At 41.2% G+C, this 22,828-nt stretch overlaps 1 protein-coding gene across 1 annotated transcript in view; it reads right to left on the bottom strand.

Annotated features, from left to right (window-relative positions):
- Nucleotides 1-1,794: 1,794 nt before the first annotated feature.
- The window catches only part of TSPAN15 (tetraspanin 15), a 35,288-nt gene continuing 14,254 nt past the window's right edge, over nucleotides 1,795-22,828 (bottom strand). Inside the window, exons 3-8 of the mRNA XM_050959681.1 lie at nucleotides 19,402-19,476; nucleotides 9,886-9,981; nucleotides 7,815-7,931; nucleotides 5,653-5,700; nucleotides 4,113-4,229; nucleotides 1,795-3,627 (exon numbers count right to left, since the gene is read on the bottom strand). Of these exons, the coding sequence (XP_050815638.1) occupies nucleotides 3,475-3,627; nucleotides 4,113-4,229; nucleotides 5,653-5,700; nucleotides 7,815-7,931; nucleotides 9,886-9,981; nucleotides 19,402-19,476 (606 nt within the window). The 3' untranslated portion in view covers nucleotides 1,795-3,474. The remainder of the gene's footprint in view (nucleotides 3,628-4,112; nucleotides 4,230-5,652; nucleotides 5,701-7,814; nucleotides 7,932-9,885; nucleotides 9,982-19,401; nucleotides 19,477-22,828) is intronic.

The following is a 22,828-nucleotide window of genomic DNA, read 5'->3' as shown; positions in this document are numbered from 1 at the left end:
GCTCAGAGTCAGAGATAGGATACAGAGATGTCTCCAGAAGCATCAGTTTGAGCTGCAGTTCCCTAGCCTTTCTGGTCCTTGCCATTAACTTTTGGCAGTGCTGGCACTTCTGAGTAACGTGAGTCTCCCCCAGGCAGCGAACACACTGGGAGTGACCATCAGACACTGGTATTGATAGTCTACAGGTGAGGCAATGTTTAAAGCAGGAGTGGGCAAACTACAGCTTGGGGGCCGCATCCCACCCCAAGTGCTGCCCCCGCAGCTCCCGTTGGCCAGGAACCATGGGTAATGGGAGCTGTAGGGGCGGCGCCTGCAGACAGGGCAGCGCACAGAGCTGCCTGGCCATGCCTCCGCTGCTTGAGGTAAGCACCACCCGGAGCCTGCACTGCTGACCCCCTCCCGTGCTCCAACACCCTGCACCAGCCCTGATCCCCCTCCTGACTTCCGAACCCATCGGTCCCAGCCCGGAGCACCCTCCCTCACCCTGAACTCCTCATTTCTGGCCCCACCCCAGAGCCATCACCCCCAGCCAGAGCCCTCACTCCCTCCCGCATTCATGTCCCGCCATACAATTTCAATATCCAGATGCGGTCCTCAGGCCAAAAAGTTTGCCCACCTCTACTTTAAAGCCTGGGAAGCCAGGCATCGCCGTTTGAAGAGAGTCTCTGGAGGGGAGGGGTGTTTTTTTTTAAAATGGAAAGGAAAGAGACAGGAACCCTGCAGGAAACAGGAAGGAGTAATTTCAGGCAGAAAGGAAAAAGTATTCTGAGGAAGAGTATGCTGAGGCGCTGCTGTTGCTCTGACCAAAGCCAACAGCAGCACAGAAGGAACTGGGGGACGGTTGGCTGCATGCATGCAACACCCACTCAGAGCAGCACAAGCTGGCTGCAGCACGTGCATGGCCAACCAGGGCACTGCTACCTTAAATCTCTGACTAGAAACGCTGGGGCGCTTTAACACCTAAAAGTGGAGCACTCACAGGGACATTCCTCAAAGAACAACTGAACTTCTCTGCACTTGCCTGAGAGTTCATGAAAAATAGACTAGGGAGAGATTTTTCTTGTCAGTATCTCAAATCTAGTAACGTTAATGATTGAACAGATCCCTTTTAAAACTATAATCAAAATTAGATTTAAATAAGGCAGGGGTGGGCAAACTATGGCCCGCAGGCCGGATTCGGCCTGCAAACCGTTTTAAGCTGGCCTGCGAGCTCCCGCTGGGGAGTGGGGTCTGGGGTTTGCCCCGCTCCAGCACTCCATCTGGGGAGCAGAGTCAAGGGCCGCTCCACGCAGCTCCCAGAAGCCATGGCATGGCCCCACTCCAACTCCTACGTGCTCCAATGGCTCTGCTCCAGTGGCCCCTCTCCAGCACTCCAATGGGAGCTGCAGTGGCAGTGCCTGCGGACGGAGCCAGAGAAGGGACATGCTGCTGCTTCCGGGAGCAGCTTGAGGTAAACGCTGCTGGGAACCTGCACCCCTTTGCCTCTATCCACGCTCCAACACCCGCCCCAGCCCTGATCCCCCTCCTGCTCTCCAAACCCCTCGATCCCAGCTCAGAGCACCCTCCTCACCCCCATCCTGCACCCCACTCCCCCATCCCAGCCCAGAGCTCCCTCCCATACCCTGAACTCCTCATTTCTGGCCTCACCCCGGAGCCCGCACTCCCCAACCAGAGCCCTCACCCATCCCACATCCCAACCCCAATTTTGTGAGCATTCATGGCCCTCCATACAGTTTCTATTCCCAGATGTGGCCCTCAGGTCAAGAAGTTTGCCCGTCCCTGAAATAAGGTGTTTGTTTTTTAAAACAAATCATAAAATTTATTGTTTATGAGAACAATCCAGTTTGAAATATCTGCACATATCAGAACAACTCCAAAAATCAACAGGCAATCTAGTTAATTTACTTGGAGGGGAAAATACAATATTTACAAGATTTAAATTAGCCAAACATCCAATAACTCTCATACAAAATCTGTATAGTAATAAACTGCGTTAAAAAGTTTGTCAAAGCATTACCTGACTGATTCAAACATTAGTGTATACCGACATTATTAAAAGGCACAAAAGATTCATCTATGAAAGTGTGCTGCATTACATGCAGTTATATGATGTCATTAAATCAGGCACTAGGGTTGCCAACACTCCAGGATTGTCCTGGCATTCCCAGGAATTAAAGATTAATCTTTAATTAAAGATTATGTCATGTGATGAAACCTCCAGGACTATGTCCAGCCAAAACTGGCAGCCCTAGTCAGGACCAGCATGAAAAAGTTATTAAATATGTATTTGATATTACAATTTAGCTCAATATACAAAGACACAAAAGTTTCCTTTCTGATTAGGAATCAATATGAAAATACAAACATTTAAATATGTCAAACTAGAATATAAAAGCTCTTTCAAAAAAATTTAGCTCTGAGTTTTCCCAACATAAAGTATTCCTCACCACAGATCTTTCAGTAATCATTAGAAAATGTTCAGTCAACCACTGTCAAGCAGGGTAGGCCCCTGGGTTTGTGCTTTGAGGGTAGATATACACTGCAATTAACCATCCATAAAACAAAATTGGGTTTGTTTAGTTTGGAAAAGAGAAGACTGAGAGGGGACATGATAGCAGTTTTCAGGTACCTAAAAGGGTGTCATCAGGAGGAGGGAGAAAACTTGTTCACCTTAGCCTCTAAGGATAGAAAAAGAAGCAATGGGCTTAAACTGCAGCAAGGGAGGTTTAGGTTGGACATTAGGTAAAACTTCCTAACTGTCAGGGTGGTTAAACACTGGAATAAATTGCTTAGGGAGGTTATGGAATCTCCATCTCTGGAGATATTTAAGAGTAGGTTAGATAAATGTCTATCAGGGATGGTCTAGGCAGTATTTGGTCCTGCCATGAGGGCAGGGGACTGGACTCGATGACCTCTCGAGGTCCCTTCCAGTCCTAGAATCTATGAATCCACAGCTGGCCTGTGTCAGCCTTGGAGGCCATTTGCTGCCTTAGAGGTATAAATGAGGACAGGATGGGAGATACAGGGCCTGTGTTAGAGGCGAACAGCCACCTGGGGCAGCAGAGTTGGGGAAAGCACCAAAATAAATGTTTGAATTAAGCTATAATATGGTGGCAATGCTTCTGCCTTTGGAGAACCCACATTCCTTTAAAATACACTGGATTACCTGACCCACGTTTTAATTCTCATGAGATTTAGCACTCTCCGGGGTATGAAATTCCTCAGAATGCACAGCCTGAGAGATCCTTTAAAAATTCAAAGCATACTCAAGCTGAAATACACAGGAAAAGCAGTTAAGAACGCATGGTGGAGAGAGTTAAGTTTCTGATTTGAAGTACACTTTTTTTTTTTTAAAAAATCAAAAAGGTTTACAAATTAGGCTCAAGATCTTTAAGATCTGCAGAAATATATACAAACCACAACACAAGATTTGTTTTTTTTAAACAGCACTTGACGTCTTGCATGGCAGCTACATTACTCAGGATAACACATACAGCAACCTGTGCTTGCAGATTCAGTTTCTGATTTCGGCTGTATTTCGTGTAAAGGCTTCTCATTACCTTTGTATTCAGCAATGATATCCTCTACGCGAGTTATGTAAAGTAAAGATAACAACACTCCAAGGAACTGTAAAACAAAACAGCAAATATAAATAGGAGACAAAGTTCTGCTTATCCAACACCTCTCACTCTAAATTTTTATATATATAAATTGGGGCCTCAAGCCAGCATAATCTTGGAGAAGGGAAAATCCACATTTGAGAGGAATGAAGGAAATATATTAATGACCAGCTGATTTTTAAAAAAGACAATAGAGGCTGTTTGAAACCACTCTGGGGTATGGAATGTTAGAATAAGTCTTGGTAGAGACAGATTAGTGAGCAGAGTTCAGGTGAGGTGATTAGGGTCATGAAAAAATGCAAAATATGACATTGCTGTCACTAAATCAGTGGGGCTCTGTACAGGCACAAAAGTCCAGCCACATAAGTTTACAGAATACATAAATTTTAAATAAAAATGTATTTTATTAACTATAAAATCAAATCCCATTTTTTTACCAAAGCAATGAACCAAATATTCCCTTTAACGGACAATGTAATGACCTAGCCTTACCTGAGGTAACAATATGCCAAGCATGGCGCCAGCCATGATGCTGTAATTGTCTAAGAACCAAAGGAGTACTGCATTTGTGCATCCTCGGACATATATAATGTCTTGAACACTCAAGTGCTGTAAAATAATGAAATATACCTTCAAACAACAGTTTAATTAGAAGAGAACAAAGATGTATTTTTGGAATATAAAGGGGCAAATTCTGCCTCATTCACATCCATGCAACCCCTCTGAATTTGGCACAGAGGGCTTATCACCAACTCTCAAATAATGTATTCTGAAGTTTTTCAAGTCTAAACAAGTGCTTTTTACATTCCATTTATACTTTGCTGAAAAAAATATACCTGATCCTAATTTTAGACCATATGGAATACAAAGGCATCTATCCACCTTTACATCCCTACTTTCCAAGCTGCTGCTACTGCTGGAATACAAAAATACAAAACCATAGACAAAGTGCTATCCTGCCTTGTAATAGGCTCCAAGTAGGCTGGAGACAAAAGAATATAAGTCTCAATCCTACAATATTTTGAGCACTCTAGACCTGGACTGATAAGACATTTAAGCCCATGAGTAGTCCCATTGAAATGAATGGAACTGCTCATGTGGTTAAAATTAAGCACATGTTTAAATGCTTTGCTGGATCAGGGCCAGACTGGAATACTTAGCAGCTTGCAGGATAAAGCCCTCAGTCAATGAGCCTAAATGAAGGGAAAGATCATTTTTAAAGGTGATTGCCAATCTAAAAAAATTAACAGTTGAACTTGACATTTTATGCTAAGTGCCTTATGAGAGAGGTATTTTAGTCCAACAGTAATTTTTGTTCTACAAGCCTATGAAGTACAGACCTGTGGCAGATCAGTTCAGTATGCACTCTACTGCTGTACTGTGGGACTGAGCATGCAGCCCTTTCTCACATGGCTAGTTCCAACAAAGCCCACAACACTAAAGTCAATGGACTACTCCATGAGTGAGATCTACAAGACTAGGCCATATGTCACAACTACACTTAAAAAGCATTAAAAGCCTGCTCACAAAAAATACGGAATGTCCTACTTCCTCTCCAGTGTTACATTATTTGTCAAGTTTTCTGAATTTTATACCTACTACTATGGCATGTAAGATATTGTAAGAACTAAAAGGACACTTTACGAAGATGTGTTTTTATTTAGTGAGAAGCCTTGATTTTCCTACAAAATAATTTCCTGGTTGTAGTCACGGCATTAGCATTACTGAAATAGTCTGTTGTATATTTAATATGCAGCATTAGATGTTGGTTTGTATTTCTCCTATCTGGAAAGGAATTTTTCATCTGAGTCAAACCAGCAAACCTAAAGGTGGAAGAAAGAGAGCATTTCACAGGCAAGCCATGTGTTTCTAGATAAATCAGGTTAATCTTTGATTTCTTTATACTTCAAAAATTGGCAAAAAAAGTTAATATAATGTAAGCATTATATTAGTAATTTACTTAACCTTAACAAAATCCAGAAAGAAGGAACATGAAACACTTTACAATTAAGAGACTTTACAATTAAATTACCTCTCTGTCAATCGTTTTATATCCACACATAGTGTTCATAATGTCTGTCTGAAAAGAAAAAATAAATGCCAAAAATTGGAAAAAATACTCACAAAAGCAAATTTATTTTTACTTTTCACTTATCAGATTTATGTAAAAGCAACTTCAAAACTGGCAGTGAAGCCATAGCTCTGCCTACACAACCTCTTCTCCTCACAGGCCTTCCTTGTCCAGGTAGGATCTTGTCTTGTGCATGGAGCCAGCATGGTTGGTTAGGCAGTTGCACACAAGGGTGAGCTGCTAGGTGTGCTTGCCAAGGTGGGCAGTCAGGAAAAGGCATTCAAAAATACAAGGATATTTTAAAGAGGGGGTGGATTCCAGTTTCTGTGACACCTGGCCAGTAGAATTTATGGTTACTAGAGCAGTCACTGTCACAAGGAATGGATTATTGTGAGATAGCTGTTAGAGGATAGTTAGGGTAGACATAAGTCACAAAGTGTTTACACTTGCACTGTGTCAATCTCAGTAGGTTGACCATGGCTTCACACCATCCAAGGAGGTGGTTTTACTGCATCGCTGTAATGGGACACTTACTTCGGCCAGATACAAATTTGAGCATAGACACATGCACAAATAGGTTGACACAAAGTGACTTACATTGACCTAACTTTGTAGTGTAGACCAGGATGAAGGAAAGTGTAGGTCCACTACTTAGCAGAGAAGGAGAGCTAATAATGGAAGACACCAAGAAGGCTGAGGTGTTTTGTACCTGTTTTGCTTCAGTCTTCACTAAAAAGTGACCAGATGCTTAACACAACTAATATTAATGATGAGGGGGAAGGAACAAACGCCAGAACAGGGAAAGAACAAGTTTAAGAATATTTAGATAAGTTAGATGTTGGCAGGGCCTGGATCTGTGCAGAAAGCAAACATTCAGATTTGGCATGACAAATACAGTATAAAAGACAATCGGGTAGCCTTTTATCTAAGTTGGAGAGCCACAAGTACCTGGGCACATGCAGAAAGACGTATGCAGCAAGTACAGATGTTAATGCCAAATTCCCTTATTTCAAAACTAATTTGGTCAGGATCAGGAAAACATGGAACTGCACAATGAACAAAGTTGAAAAACTATACAAGTACCTTATTTTTGTCTTGTACATAGACCTCACTTCTAAAGACTGAAACAAAGTGGGAAAGGCATTTCCAGTATTTTTTTTAATTGTGGACTATTTCCTTATCAAACTTAGTGTTACACTTAGCCTTCAAAGTAAGAGCACTGGTTACAGAATACTTGTGATGGGTCTGATGGATTTAGAAACTGTTCCAAATCTCTAATAATACCAGTACTTTTGGAAGGGTTCAGATGAAAAAAAAAGAAAAGTTAGTTTCTGCCTGTCTCTCCATTAGGAAGCTGACATTCACTGCTTTTGGGCATGCAGCAGAAAGAGCAGGGGTATTTTTGAGCTATGCAGACCAATTTTCCTGCTGTGCGTCATGCTATTTGAAGAAAGGAGAGGTTAGTTTCTCATTGCATGTATTCAGGTTTCTCACATCATTGGGAATGAACAGCTAGTGTGTGTGTACATACATATGTGAATGCAACTTATGAGAATGCATATAATGCTAAAGGGAAAGCACGAACAGTCAAAAGAACTTAGAGGTGATGTGCAAATTAGCAAGGATAAGAGAAGTATTTAGAATTCAGCCAAATCAGAATTACTTTCCACTTTTAAAGTTCCTCAGAGTCACAGATCACCAGCTCTCACTTCAAGTGGCAGGGCCAGCCGGGGAGGGAGGGGGCAAGTGGGGCAATTTGCCTCGGGGCCCCCATGAGAATATAGTATTCTATAGCATTGCAACTTTTTTTTATGGAAGAGGTCCCTGAAATTGCTTTGCCCCAGACCCTCTGAGTCCTCTGCATGGCCCTGTCAAGTGGCACCCCACTATATACTATACTGGCCCCATAACAACCTTGGGGAGACTATAGTTAGCATAAGAACCTAGCAACTATGAAAATCTGTTCCTTTTTGCTTAATTAACAGACATATTTCCCAAGATTCTTAACTGACGAAAAGTTATTCTTTAAGAGAATGAGTAATTTAGGATAGTTCTTTTTCTGTGAATCAGTGAGATTTAACAGAAATCAGCTAAAATAATAAGATCAAATAGAGTTTACATACCTTATTTGTAATACAACAAGTATAGGGCACTCCACAGGCTAATGGCCCTGGTGCAGAACACTCATGGTACATATTCTGTGACCAGTCTTTAAAATCTTCCCCACCACAACACTTAAACTTAAAAAAGAAAAAAAAATCTGTCTTAAAAATATGTTTCTAATAATTGCAGAATGAATCAAATATAAAAATGAATTAATTTTAAGAAAGTTCAAATATCAGAGAGGAAAGAGGCAGCAACTACTGAGGTATCTGCTTCTCATACCATTGACTCATTAACAAAAGTTATAGGACAGCATGTCCCAAAATTGTAGTCAAAGTCACAAATAAAATATGCAGGATAAGGGACAATCAAATTTAAAATGCATTGGATCAGAGTCAATGTTTCAAGTAAAAAGCCCAAACATCTTTTATAGAAGAAATCAGTAAAACTACAGGATTAGAGGCAAAATGAAAGAGGAAAAGCTCTCAACATATCTTTAGAGATGGTTAAATACAATATTTTGCATAAAATTGTATCTACAGGAAAATTTCTATCTGATTGACAAGGAGGGAAAAGTTAAATTGAAATATCTAGTTTGTTGTTAATGTGCATATGTATTAATGGGCAGTGTTGAAGCTGGGGCTGTAATGGGGCTATCAACTTTGCTTTGATTAGCAGGTGTGTGTATACATTGCATTGCCCCTGAAAACAGAAAGAATATTAAGACAGCTAAAGAATTGGGCTCCTGAAGAGCAGGATCCAACTTCAATATGTTGTCTATTCAAAATGACTAGCAGCATTATGAATACACATCATGTCCCATCATCATTCACTAAGCCATTACTCTTAAGTTTGACCGTAAAAGTAACTGACACTCAGTCCCAGATCAATTTCTGAAAGATGATAGATATTGGTTTGGATCTAAATAACACAAAACTTATTTCTTTTTTACTTGAATTTTGAGCTGGTCAATTTTGACCACATTCCTGAAAGGGAAAAAAAAAAAAAGAGTTTAAACACAAAAACATTATTTCATCTAGGGATGTTCTTGCAAATTATAAAAAACAGCAGAATGTTTTCAAAGTGATTTAATTAACAGAATAGGACTGTGATCCTGCAAACAAAACAAATATAGTTAATTTACAGTAGTCCAGTTAATTAAAAAAGCCCCCCGCTATTGCTTTTTTTAAAATGAGGAAAAAGTGTGTTTACCTATCACTGGTACTTATAATCACTGTCCATACACATAACTATTTGTAGAACATGGAAACTCTTAGAAGGGTATGAACTAATATGACAAGATATCTTAAAGATGGTTTGCTTTTGAAAACTTTTTCCATGTTCTACTTTGTTTTTGAAAGTACTGTGGTGTTTCCATAACGATGTTACAAAATTTGTGCACCATCTAGAGCCATTTAAGAAAAAGGTTTTAACACATCTATATATTGTATAGGATCCCTATACACACATCTGAACACTTTCTGTTTCTTCTATAGTCTCAAAAGTATGTCAGAATTCTTAAATAATCCAATAAACATTTTAACACAGTAGCCTTAATAAAGGCTATGAGCCAACCACATATGCTATTAAATACTGTTCAGCTGCACTCGATATCATGTGTGAATTTTAGTAACAGATATACCTCCTTCAGTAAGCATTTCAAGAAGAAACATGAAGAATTTGTTTAAGCAAAATACTTCATAGCTTTTGTAAGTGAGGCCCAGTCCTATGCCCACTAGAGTGGATTTCAAAGGAAATCTTTGCATTGTCTTCAGCAGGATTTGGATCATGCCCTTAGTCCCAGATTCCCATTCAGAAGTGTAGGGGTTGCAGTTTGCACTCCTCACACCTGAGAGGGAAAGGGGGCTTTAAAAGCCAATTAGAACTCTATAAAATCCCTGCAAGTAGAAAGTCTACAAGAGATTTTCCAGCTCATACAAGGGAGTCTATTCCCCCCGGTTAATGGGAGTTAGATTCACACACCAATGGAAGAATACGCTCCGTAATATTTATTATCAAGAGTGACATTCAAGGATTTACCACGTTCCCTTCTAGTATTAGTTTTAATTAAATACTCCCAGAAAAACACACCTGCTTTTGAACAAAATCCATTATGTTTTTGAAGTCCAGATCATCATAATAATTCTTAATTCCTCTTCGGATATTATCATTTAAAAAGTCAATTGTCTAGGGGACAAAAGCAAAATAAGATGCATCATTTGCATATTCTACAACAATATTTAAGACTCAGCACTTATTCATAGGGTAACTAATGGGCATAAAACTATCACAAACAGATATTCTGTCATAATAGATTCAGATAGTAACTAAATTAGGCCCTGATCATGTAAAGACTTATTCACTTGCTTAATTTTAAGCAGATAAGTAGTCCCATTGACACCACTGATTAAAGTTTAAGCACATGCATATGTTTTTGGATAATCAGTGCCTTAGATGTCACTTGTTACGATAGTATAAATAATTAACGTTGCCTAGCTCTTACATAGCATCTTTCATCTATAGAACACAAAGCACTTTACAATGAAGGCAAATATCATTATCCCCATTTTACAGATAAAGAAACCGAGGGATGGTGAAATGAAATGATTTGCCCAAGGTCACCCAGCAGGCTAGTGGCAGACACAGGAAACAGCCCAGGTCATCTGAGACCAAGTCTAGTGCAACCTGACCCTTAACAAGTCAGCTCTGATTGTGGGATTGGGGAATGGTCCAGATCCCTGGCAGCTTGAGGACAATGGCCTGCCAAAGGCAGCCCTCCTGGGTTAGAGTTGCTACAAATCGTAAATTCACAACATCTCTCATTTTTGGAATGCCTGCCGAGAACTTTTCCTCTCAGCTTACCCAGAACACCTAGTCGAGTTCTGGGAAAACACTTCATCCAGTTCTCTGGGATCCAAAAACTCAGTGCAACTCCAGCTACTCATTCGGGTTACTTTATTAGGCATGTAACAACTCTATGCTCATCTTGGCCAGGCCCAGACACAAGGGGGTTACGCACAGGATGGAAACATAAGCACACATCATGTCACACACTGCACAGTATATATATATTTTTTTCGAGCTACTAATATCTATACTTCTTGAATCTAATTGGTTTGTACATCGTATAGATCATGTAAGGACCAGTCACTTTGCAGATCATGGAAACCCCAATTGCTTATGTCCTCACCTTAATATTACAAACTTATCAGTTCAGGGTGTTCCCGCTTATCGCAACCAGTCTCCAGCACACAGTCTCTCACACCCTTGTTTACAGTGTAACCCTGCACTCAAATCAAGCTATATGCAAGTTTACTCATGCCCAGCAAGATCTATGCCTACACTTAAAACTGACAAGATTAGTTGCATGGACCAGGCACACTCCATAAAGGGAGGCACAAAGAAGAACCAGGCTTCTTCCTGCTCTACTTTCCTTGCTACTGCACATCCCAGTCTGTTGCCCTCCTTCCTTCAGGGTTATTCCTTGCATGAAGTACATGCTGTGAGGTTCACTAGGTTGGAAGAGATTTCACAGGTACATGTGGTAGAATTCATTTGTCTTTGATTTGCAAAATCACAACTTTGTCTGGTTTGCCCTGGCAGATTGGGTTAGATTCCCCTTCAGGTGATAAAATTAACAAAGAGGTGATTGGTGCTCTCAACCCTACAGTGGTCAGGAGTTAGAATAATGCCCCTTACTAGTACATTGGGTATCAGTCCAACTCTCCTAAAGAATGGGCCTGGAGATGCATGGAGGCCTAGGCACTTAGAAAACGTTGTTCACTCTCATAATTTTATCCAAGATTTGCAATATTTGGTTGTTCTTCTTAATCCCAAGCTCATCAGGGGCGGCTCTAGAGATTTTGCTGCCCCAAGCACGGCAGGCAGGCTGCCTCCGGCGGTTTGCCTGTGGAAGGTCCGCAGGCACGCCCCCCAGGGCTTGCCGCCCCAAGCATGCGCTTGGCGTGCTGGGGCCTGGAGCCGCTCCTGAAGCTCATGGAACCTTGTGATTATGTAAGACTTTCAGCTTCCATGTTTTAAAAAGTTTCTAACCCTCAAGGTTGCGGAGAAAAGATTGAAAACATAAATCTTAAAGGCTGTAAAACCAGAAGGGCAATAAGTGGATCTGGTTTCTATTTTAAAAAGACACATTTGATGAGGTCTGACTCACAATTTTTGTATGCTTGAGTTGGCAATACTGCTTATGTAAGGCCTGGTTGTTATGTAAGGCCTCAGGACAAGGTCTGCACAAGACTTTGATCAGGTTTAAGAACAGCTGCAAGACTTGGTAGGTCTTAGAGTAACATGGGTTTGCTTTAGGCCAGAATACGTTAGGATGCTCTGTCTTTGAGCATTGAAAAGTGGTCTTCCCTCCTTTTCACTGCTGCCAGGAAAAGTGCCTTTAGAAAACACTGTGTTTAAGTTAAAGATTTAGTACAATTCTTGTCACTCGAAAGGTTGCCAGGTGTCTGGTTTTAGACTGGACCACTTGGTCAAAAAGGGACCCTGGCGGCTCCAGTCAGCACTGCTGACTGGACTGTTAAAAGTCTGGTTGATGTGGGGCTGGCAGGCTCCCTACCTGACTCCGCACAGCTCCCAGGAAGCGGCTGGCATGTCCCCCCAGCTCCTAGGCATAAGGGCAGCCACAGGGGTTCCATGCACTGCCCCCACCCCACGCGCTGGCTTCACCCGACCAATGGGAGCTGTGGGGGCAACACCTGTGGGCAGGGGCAGTGCACAGAGCCTCCTGGCTGCACCTCCACCTAGAAGCCAGAGGGACATGCCGGCTACTTCCCAGGAGTTGTCACCCAGAGCCCGCACCCTGAACACCCTCCTGCACCCCAACCCTCTGCCCCAGCCCTGAGCCCCCTCTCACACCCAAATTCCATCCCAGAGTCTGAGCGCCATCTGCACTCCAACCCCCTGCCCCAGCCCTGAGCCCCTTCCTGCACTCAAACTCCCTCCCAGAGCCCAGACCCCAGAGCCCCTCCCACATCCCAACCCCCTGCCTCAGCTCGGATCTCCCTCCTACACTCCAAACCCCTCAGTCCCACTCCCCTAGCCCGGAGCCCCTTCCTGTATCCCAAATCCCTCATCCTCAGTCCCACCCCAGAGCTCGCACCCTTAGCCAGAGCCATCAGCCCCTCCCACATCCCAACCCTCTGCCCCAGACCAATGAAGATGAGCAAGAGAGGAGGGGCGAGAGTGAGGGGGGGCGAAGCCTTGAAGAAGGCACAGGGCAGGAGCGTGGCCTCAGGGAAGGGACAGGGCAGAGGGCGGTGCAAAGGTATTTGGTTTTCTGAGATTAGAAAGTTGGCAACCCTAGTTACTTGGCCAAAATATTTCAGTACCTCTTTCTATCCTCACTGCTCCCCTGCCATTCCCAATGATACAAAGCAGAATAATCTCTCATCAAACATACAAATAGTTTATGGTCTAACATGAAAATAAATAATTGTGCTAAAGATCATTAGTGAAAAAAGAGCTTCAGTTTAGCTGGAATAGGAAGGAGAGGGAAGAAATGAATATTTGCATATTTTACAATCATGGCTTTGAGCACATATAAAAGTCATCCAGAAAAGAAGCTGTAGATATAAGAAGCGATGTCTCCTGAGCTCAATGTACTGGGAACTACAGACATGAATCAAGAAGAACTCCTAAGAGGTAAGGAAAAATGTCTATAACTTTTCTCTTTTAAGTATCCAATATAGTCACAGCCTTCCTGAAACAGGCAGTCCTCAGAACCAGAGCACCTCAATCTTCCTTATAACTAAAACTTCCATAATTAAGAAATGTATCAAGACTAGACTTCACTGGTCAGAAATAGGTACAGTAGTTTCCTTAGTATGCAGAGAATGCCCCACAATAAATAAAGTCTGTAGAAATAATAAAATATTGTGTTCACTTCTATTCTGTTAATATTAGATTTCTTAAATCCCAATAAAACAAACATCCGCAGAAAACAATTGATTATATAAGAAATCTAATCTTCATCTTTTTGCCAATATCAAATACACCCTTTATCCAAGAATCAAAATCCTGCAAGTGGGTGGACTCAACTGATGGATCTTTTAATTTCTAGCTTTTGTACACTTATATAAGAGCATCCCAAATAAAGAGAACCAAATTTGTCTTCACAATATGCAAAATTAAACTATGAAAAACTGAAAATTAAATAAATAGTTTAGAGTTTGAGTCTATAAACCTGTATTTCTTTATACCTAGTTGATAACTATTGTGAGGGAGCACACATAAAGCGAGCTAAAGATTTATAATACATTTGTATACCTAGATCTGCACACATTAATCACAGATTTGGTCTCTTATCTTCCCAATTTCTCTCCTCTCTCCAAGCCCTCAACTTCTTTCTTGACATTTTTGTTCAGTTCTGACACACAAGGAAGAAGCTAACTGAGGCCACAGTAGTTCTTTCCTTATAGCTCTGGTAGCTTAACATTAGTAGTAGTTTAACGTTATAGCCAACCCTATGCAAGAAGATGGACTATGCAAGAAGATGGACTAATTTTCTTCAGCTGTCAGCTCCTCAGGGAAAGCCTTCATGAGAGCACCTTCCTTCAGACTTAAAGAAACAGAAACAGAGGATGTTCATTACAACAACAAGGTAGGCCCCAGGAGCTTGTCAGTGTGGCCTGTTCCTCATCATGACTAAGGCTATGTCTACACTACAAACTTTGACTGCAACATATCAGTATAAACATGCCCCAAGCAGTATATCTATCACTCATGCACGTGCATACTCGGCTCCTTGAGTCAGAGTTGCACACGCTCACCAGGATTGCTTGCATCGATGCACTGTGTGGTGCACCATGGGCAGGTAACCCAATGTGCAACTCACCACCATCCAGCGCACTGTCCTTTGGAAAGTTTTGGCAACGCATGTTGGGGCAGTAATGAATTGTGCAGAGGTGACTGGGAGCAAGGGGATCAACTTCCCAGCATGCAACTATCTCCATCCCATAATTTCATCCATATCCCATAATTTTTGTGCCTTTGGTGCCACCTTCTGGCAACTGCATGTAGTGTGGTAGCTCTCTTTCTCGTGCGGCAACTGCCTCCTTCTGCAGAATAGCCCACCCATCTGGGCCAGATCAATCCTAGGGCTTTCCCCTGCTGGGGTAGTCCAAACAAAAGAAAGGGAAATTAATAAAACTTGAAGTCCATATGAGAGGATGAGGGGAATGCTCCCCTCTCAGGCTATCTCTGTAGCAGTTCCTCCCTTCCCTCAGGGAGGGACCCTTTGGAAGTTATCCTGGGGAAAGAGTTTGCCTTTCCTTCCACTCTCTTCTGCTGGGATTGCAGCTCTGGTCTCTCCTCTGCTCTGCCACCAAATGAGCTACTCCCCTACCTTTTAACTCCTCTACCAATTGGTGCATTTCCTACAGGTGTGGAGAGGCAGGGCTGGCTGAACCCAAAGCAGTTCCTTAACCCCTTGTTGCCCAGTGTGGGATTTGTATACCCCATCACATTCCCCTAAAGTTTTAAACAAAACATGCTTACTGACACTTCTGCTTCAGAGTGCTTGTGCACGGCACCACTCACAACACCAGCCATGGTGAGTATGGCCCACCAGGGGTGAGGGAAATGAGGAGGAAATTGCTTGATAGCATGAGCCTATGAGTACAGAGCAATGGCACTGAAAACTGGCACCATTTTCACAGGTGGTGTCATTTTAACTGATATCTCCCTCCTGAGGGTAACAAAAGCACAGAGAGCACAGCTGCTGCCAGTATCCCGCATGGGCCCATATGCCACTAGCCTGTTTACTGCAATGGTGTGTACCAAAGTTACCGCCAATTGGGGTCGGAAGCATCCTACCACAGAGGAAGAAATAAGGCTGCCATTCACAGAAACCTTCAGGAGAAGATTGCAGAGTACCTCGATGAAAGTTTCAGCGATATCTCTCAGGAGGGCTCAAGGGAAATTCCTGTGTACACACACGAAGTTCTCTGTAAGACCCCACCACATAACTCTATAGGGGGATGAAAAGCAGATAATAACACTATTCTGTTTGTTGTACCAATGCTTCTTCCAATATCAGTAAATTAATGAGAAGTCAATAGCTGTGTCCTGCTAAGTTGGGGGCATCATCAGTACATAATTGAAAGGAGAAATACATTTACACATGCACTTCAATTTCCTTCCCCTTGACCTAGGCTCAACTGCCATGACTGACTGGATTGCAAGTGGAATCTCAAAAAGGTCCTGGTTCATGGAATAGCTGGACCCCCTGGTTGCATGTCCCCCATCCTCCTCCTCATCATCATCCTTGCTGTTCACAGGTATCCACAGTAATCTGCAGGGTTGTTGTGAGGTCTCCACCAAGTACAGCATGCAACTCATTGTATAAAGGGCAGGCCTGTGACTCAGCATTAGTTTGACTGTTGGCCTCTCTGGCCTTCTGGTATGCCTGTTGCAGGTACTTCACTTTCACACGGCACTGCTGCTGATCCTCCATGCAATCTGCTTGCAGATATCTACATTTCTGTGGCTGGTCCATACCTGTGCCTGCACAGCCTCTTCTCTCCACAGTCCCAGGAGGTCCAATATCTCCAGTCTACTCCAAGCCAGAGTATGTCTGAAATGTGTAGCCGGCATGGACAGCTGGGCACTTGCACACAACAATGGAGAGCCAACATGTGTGCTTGCCGAGCTGAACAATCAGGAAAAGGCATTTCAAAAATCTGTGGGGTTTTACGAGTGGAGAGGTCTTCTGGTCTCCATGTCCTTTGGGCAGTGCAGTTCACAAATGTGACCAGAGCAGTCTGCGTTGGGCATTGTGGGACAGCTGCTGGAGGACAGTTAGGGTCAACGTAAGTAACACAGCATCTACACACATGCTGTGTTGACCCTAGTACATCGAACAAGACTCAGTGCTGCTTAGGGAGGTGGTGTTACTGTATCACCATAACGGGGTGCTTAGATCAGAGGGAGACAAATTTAAGTGTAGACACATGCACAATTAGATCAATGCAAGACAGCTTATCTCAATCTACCTTTGTAGTATAGACCGTGCCTTAGTCCCCAAAGGATGGTCAGTGGGCATCTCACTTCTTTCATTCTGGGAATCTCATTTTCCCTTCTAAAGCCCTCATCTATTTCTCTTCTAGTTAACTGTAATTGCTCATCCCTTGGCTAGAAAGGCAAAGGAGAGGGCTCATCTGACATCTGTAAAAGATTGCAGATATTTGCTAAGGGAGGGAGGGAATAAAGATTCTCCATCTTAGTTATATCTGATAATGTTTCAGAAGGTTGAGATCCAACTGGTGTATCTTATTGGCTGATAATTACGTGCAAGACATTGTGTTGCTGTCCTGATGAATTCATTTCTTCTGCACAATAGGAAATAATAAAACAACCTTCCACAGGCAAATAGAAGTAGGAAGAGAAGATAAGAAGATGCTTTTCTAGAAGAGATGTATATCTTATATTTATACACACCACCAAACTTTCATATTACCACATGCATGATAGGTTTTTTTTGTGATCAAATTGAAGCAATATTCTGCCTAATTAGATACCAGAAGGGATGATACTTGTGCTTAGTCAAATTCTCAATTTTGGTTCTCCCATGGGAAACTTAGAGCTAATGTGGTGTGGTGCAGTTTCATGCTGCCATCTAGAGAATCAGTAGCAATGAATATAAAATGTACTTGTTACTTGCAGGAAGTATAAAATATACTTGTTCAAGAACAAGAAAGAGCAGTGGGCTGAATAAGCAAGTCAGCATTCCATGGAATCATCCTTTATGTCAGAAGCTCAAGGACAATACATAACCTCTGTTTTTAAAAAGAAGGATGTACACTTCAGTGTTACATGATATTTTTCAAGTCACAATTAAACTGTAAAATGAATACATACAAAAAACATCGAATATAGATTAACAACCAGAATCCCCTAGAGAATACACAAATGGCCCCATAAAAATGAAATTGTTATAACAATTTCAAACATCACTTACATACTAGAATAATGGAGACAGGCTGTATATAATAGCTGGATGAAAAATAAATACATAACGGATACTTTTGCTGTTATGAAAGATAAAGGATGGCAAACAGATGCCATTATAAGATATTTCTTACTGTAAATATGACTCAAAGCAAAGCAACGTAACTTTTCAGCTTTCAGAGGGAAGTGGCTTAGGCAAAACATCAGCATTTAAATTCAGTGCATCACTGAATACAATAGGATGTTTAAAATCATTTCCTTATCCATAAACCATTAGCACCAAGCTCTCAACCAACTCTAAAAGAGGGTAGTACAGCCCCTAGATCCCTTCAATTATTAATCTCTCTGCTTAGACAGCCAACTAAGCCAATAGAAATAAAGTTGTGAGGGGAGAGTTAGAGGAATGACCAACTGGATCCTTTTCTTTATAAAAATCAATAGCAACCCTTCCCCCACACTCAAAAACCAGCAAATTGAATTTTAGATTTTTTATTTACCATGACTCAAATCTTCTATTTACTAAAATGTCTGCTCATTTTGATTCTAATACAGTGTAAACACATTTGCTGGGTTCCATTCTGACGTCTAGTTTCTCACTTTAAGTGGAATTTAGAAGAATAATTTGCACAATGTTAAGTATACATTACTGTTACTGTTAAATATAACTTTTAAAAGTGAAGATAACCCATCTTTTGATGTTACAATTCAATATCACAACTTCACTGTAGCATCAAGTGGAAAAAGCAATGCTGGGAAAAGGGAAAGCTTGTTTCAATACAACAGTGAGAAGTAAAATGGCAAGATTCATTATTTAAAAAAAGATGTGTTTAAATCTATCCATCAGAACGCTTTCCTTAGAAGAGACAGATGTGGACACTGGGGGGTAGCCATTTGTTTTTTGCTCCTTTGTTCCTTTTGAATATTCTTACTGATTTTGCCAATAGAAAAACAGAAAAAATAAAAATAAATGTGTATAGGCTTCTGCTACTTAACCTAGCATATTAATTTATGTCCTAAAACTTTAACAGAAAAAAGTAATCTATTACCTATCTGCCAAAAACACACACACACATAGATTAAACAGTCCATTTTTTAATTTAATCAATATGCAAAGTATTTGTTTGACCTAGTCTGTTGGAGAAAAGTAGTTTGGTTATTGAAAGAAAGATACTCTGACCTAGTGACAGAACTGAGATAATGTTAAGCATTACTGGACTAATATACACAAGTAAGGTGAAAATGAAATGCAAAACAGATTGTTCACCCAGAAGTGCCCAAGTCTCCCTAAGCAGCTGAAATTTTCAGAACGGGTGGGACATGGGAGATAAAATGAAGAAAAGCATTTCACAACACAGAAAGTTTTTGCAAACAAGTTCTGCATGTATTGCAAATCTTTACTAATGAGCCATACACATAACCTTTTCCCTTATTCTTTGGTCTCAAAATAAGTTGCACAAGTTCTGACACTTCCTTTTTTCCTACTAATTTGAAAAAAAAACAGTACCTTTCTTTAGTCCCTCACCTTTTAGTGTTCAGATGAGAATTTAAATACTTTTACCCTCTAAACAGCGTAGCCATGTATTTGCATATTGTACATAATATTACTAAGGAGTAAAAACATAAACTAATTTTGCTCACCTTATTTCTGAAGATCAGTGCCACAACTCCACCGATCAGTTCAATGAGGAGACAAATACCAAGGATGTACATAAACTGCAAAACGTAATTGCAAAAAAAATCCTAAATAAGCTTACGATCAAATTTCCTCAGTTATTCCTTCAATTGTTCTGCTTTAAATCAGGAATTTTTAACCTTCAACATACTGAACAATTTTCTAAATCTCGATATACTTTTGAAGACAACAAGAAAATTCAAGATTTTTATATACTGTGGTTTGAGAGATTCTTTTCCCCATGTTACTAATTATACCTTTTTCCATTTGGAAACACTGAAAATTGATTTTCCTGCTTTCAACTCAACTGAAATTTATATAGCTTTAAGACTTGCATTGCATTTATCATGCCAAAACACCTCTTCCTCTCTTTAGAACAGCATCATAGCTCTTGGAATAGCATATTAACAAACTGCTAGAAGAAACACAGAACATTATGTTTTTGTGCTTCCTGAAAAGATCAGTAGTATTCAAAGTCAGCCAAATCTGGGACTTAGTACATTTGATAGCAAAGTGAGAGCGCTTTAAGAGGGTCACATTTCCCTTTTTCAAAAACATGAGGGCAAAAACTAGTGCTGTACTATGTGGATAGAGCACTGGAAATTTTTGTACTTCCTGCTTCTGACCTCTCCTTCCTCTCCCAACCCCCAACCAGGAAAATACAGTTTGTTACTTGTGAACACAGACACATGCCAAGGGTAAACAAGGCCCAGAAGTAAACACTGCAGACTGCCCACATTAATAAACTGAGTTTATTCAGACTGTTGTGAACGACCTGGAACTACTACAGATTGAAGTCTTTTCCTCTGCTAGAGACAGAATTAGTCTAAGAAAGAAGCACCATGAACCTTTATTGTTCAAATCCATGGTAAACTTTCCTGCCATAGAATGGGAAGCAATACCACTGTACAATTAGAGACTATGATCATTCAACCTCAGATTCTCAGCAGTTTTCTCTATATCTGTATGGTATCTGTCAATTTCCAGTGTACTTTTTAAAATCGCAATCACCCATCATTTTAGCTTACATTACATATCACATTTAACTATTCAGTAAATAAAATTTGACAGGTGAATAAAAATGTTTATATGTTATCCTTATTGTAATTTATGTTTATGACTTAAGTTTGTGATCACAGCACTCTGCAGGGGTGAACAGAATTGCCCTCAAATAGCTACACTCATTCTTTCACAGAAACAGCAGAGAAATCCTAGGTTACTGCTGTTTCCTTCTCAGGGGTCTCAGCTCTAAGACTTTGAGGAGCTATGTGCTACAATGCCATCAATATAGTGAATACGCAGTTGTACATCTCCTTTTCAATGAACCCCACAGAACTATTCCCCATGCTTTCCCCAATGAATGGTAGACAGAGATTTGGATGTGAGCCAACTTGTTCAGATTCAGTCAGAGTCTGCCATCTCCTCAAAATGCTGCTTCTGACAACTAGCTTCTCAGTTTAATGCCTTAACCCAGGAGTTCTCAAACTTCGTTGTGCCGTGAGCCCCTTCTGACAACAACAATTACTACATGATCCCAGGAGGGGGGATGGAAGCCTGAGCCCGCCCGAGCCCTGCCTCCCTCGGTGGGGAGGCCAAAGCCCGCGGCCCACCACCCTGTATGGGGAGGCCAAAGCCTGCGTCCCACCACCCTGTACGGGGAGGCCAAAGCCTAACCCAAGGGCAGAGGGCCTGTAACCTGAGCCCTGCCACCAGGGCTGAAGCCTTTGGGCTTTGGCCCCAGACCCCAGCAAATCTAAGCCAGCCCTAGCGACCCCATTAAAACAGAGTCACAACCCACTTTGGGATCCCAAACCACAGTTTGAGAACTGCTGCAAAATCCATCTATCGAAGTAATTCACAGTTTCAAGGTTCTACTCTTCTCTGTTCTCAAATAATAGCAGTGGCCAGATATTTTTTCTTTCATTTTCAGCTGGCCAAGAGATTGTGCCATTTCCTCCCAAATGCAGTCCCTCACCACAATACATGCCTTTGTTATCATTAGGCTACACAAATGGCACACACTGTACCTAGGGCTAACTTAGATGGCTATTTGTAAGCGTCAGTCAGTGCAATCCACTTTGACTGCCTATTCATGATTGGGGTTATTATCGATAAAGCCCTTACTTCTCTAGGTCCCAGTTATCTCATCTAATGGTACATCTACACTACCCGTCGGATCGGCCAGTAGTGATCAATCTATCAGGGATTGATTTATCGCGTCTAGCGTAGATGCGATAAATCGATCCCCAATCACTCTGCCATCAACTCCTGTACATCAGCGCAGAGAGAGGCAGAAGCGGCTTCGACAGGGGAGTGGCAGCAGTCGACCCTGCACCGTGAGGATGCAAGGTAAGTTGACCTAAAATACATTGACTTCAGCTACACTATTCTTGTAGTGCTTGTCTTAGGTTGATCCCCACCCTAGTGTAGACCAGGCCAAAGACTGATTCTCCTCCTAGGTGCTGTTATATCAACAACACATAGAAAGAATGCTTCAGCTGTCTTTTTCAAGGGTGTAGCTCAGACAAGTTTGAGATAGGGCATTCATAGTGGTGAACCCCCTAGAATTAGATATCACGAGGCATTCACCAGTTTTTAAAGTGAGGTATAGGATATCCCTTTATTTAGCTTTTCTCTAGCTGTAAGCCTTGGAATCTCTTAAAACTGTTTATTTACAACTGTCATCTGATATAGATTGCTTGAGAGAAGCTCGGTTTACTGCTACACAGGACTGCAAAGAACATGCTCTTTGTTTTTAGAAGATGCTGTTTGGTACATTTCTAATCTCACGGTATATAAAGTGAGACGAGATATTATGATGATGGGAATCTTATTACCTTACTACTAATTAGAAAATATTACAAGTATTTATAATATTAATTCTACTTATAAATAAACAATCTAATATCTCAATATTTGACATTTTTATTTATTCATCATTTGTTCACTTATGCCACTATGCACACACACGATGAGATTTTCAAAAGTGCTCAGCATTGGCTGAACTCTGCTCCCACAGAAGTCAATAATGATCTCAGTGGGAGTGGAGCTGGGCCAATGCTGAGCACTTGTGAAAATCCCATAATAATCCAGATGATTCATTACAAAGATGCCTGTGCAATGAAATATTTGTAAGAACAGGTCATCGTAAAGGATTTTATAATGTTTAATTAAAGTAAGAAAAGTGACTTGATTGTATTGCTTTTAAAGTTGTGTGTACCAGCTTTGCTTTACATAGTTTATCTCTATTATTAAATTGAAGGAGAGGAAAAAATACCGTGTTTTTTATACAGTGTTATAAAAGATAGATGAAGCAATGGTTAGGGAGGTTGAGTTCAAGTAATATCTAAAAATACAAAAACTATAAAAGACAATAAAAAACGGAGTACTTAC

Source organism: Gopherus flavomarginatus, chromosome 6 (genome assembly GCF_025201925.1).
Source record: "Gopherus flavomarginatus isolate rGopFla2 chromosome 6, rGopFla2.mat.asm, whole genome shotgun sequence".
Lineage (NCBI taxonomy): Eukaryota > Metazoa > Chordata > Testudines > Testudinidae > Gopherus > Gopherus flavomarginatus.
Note: the sequence above shows the minus strand (reverse complement) of the source record. Positions and strands in the feature narration are given on the sequence as shown.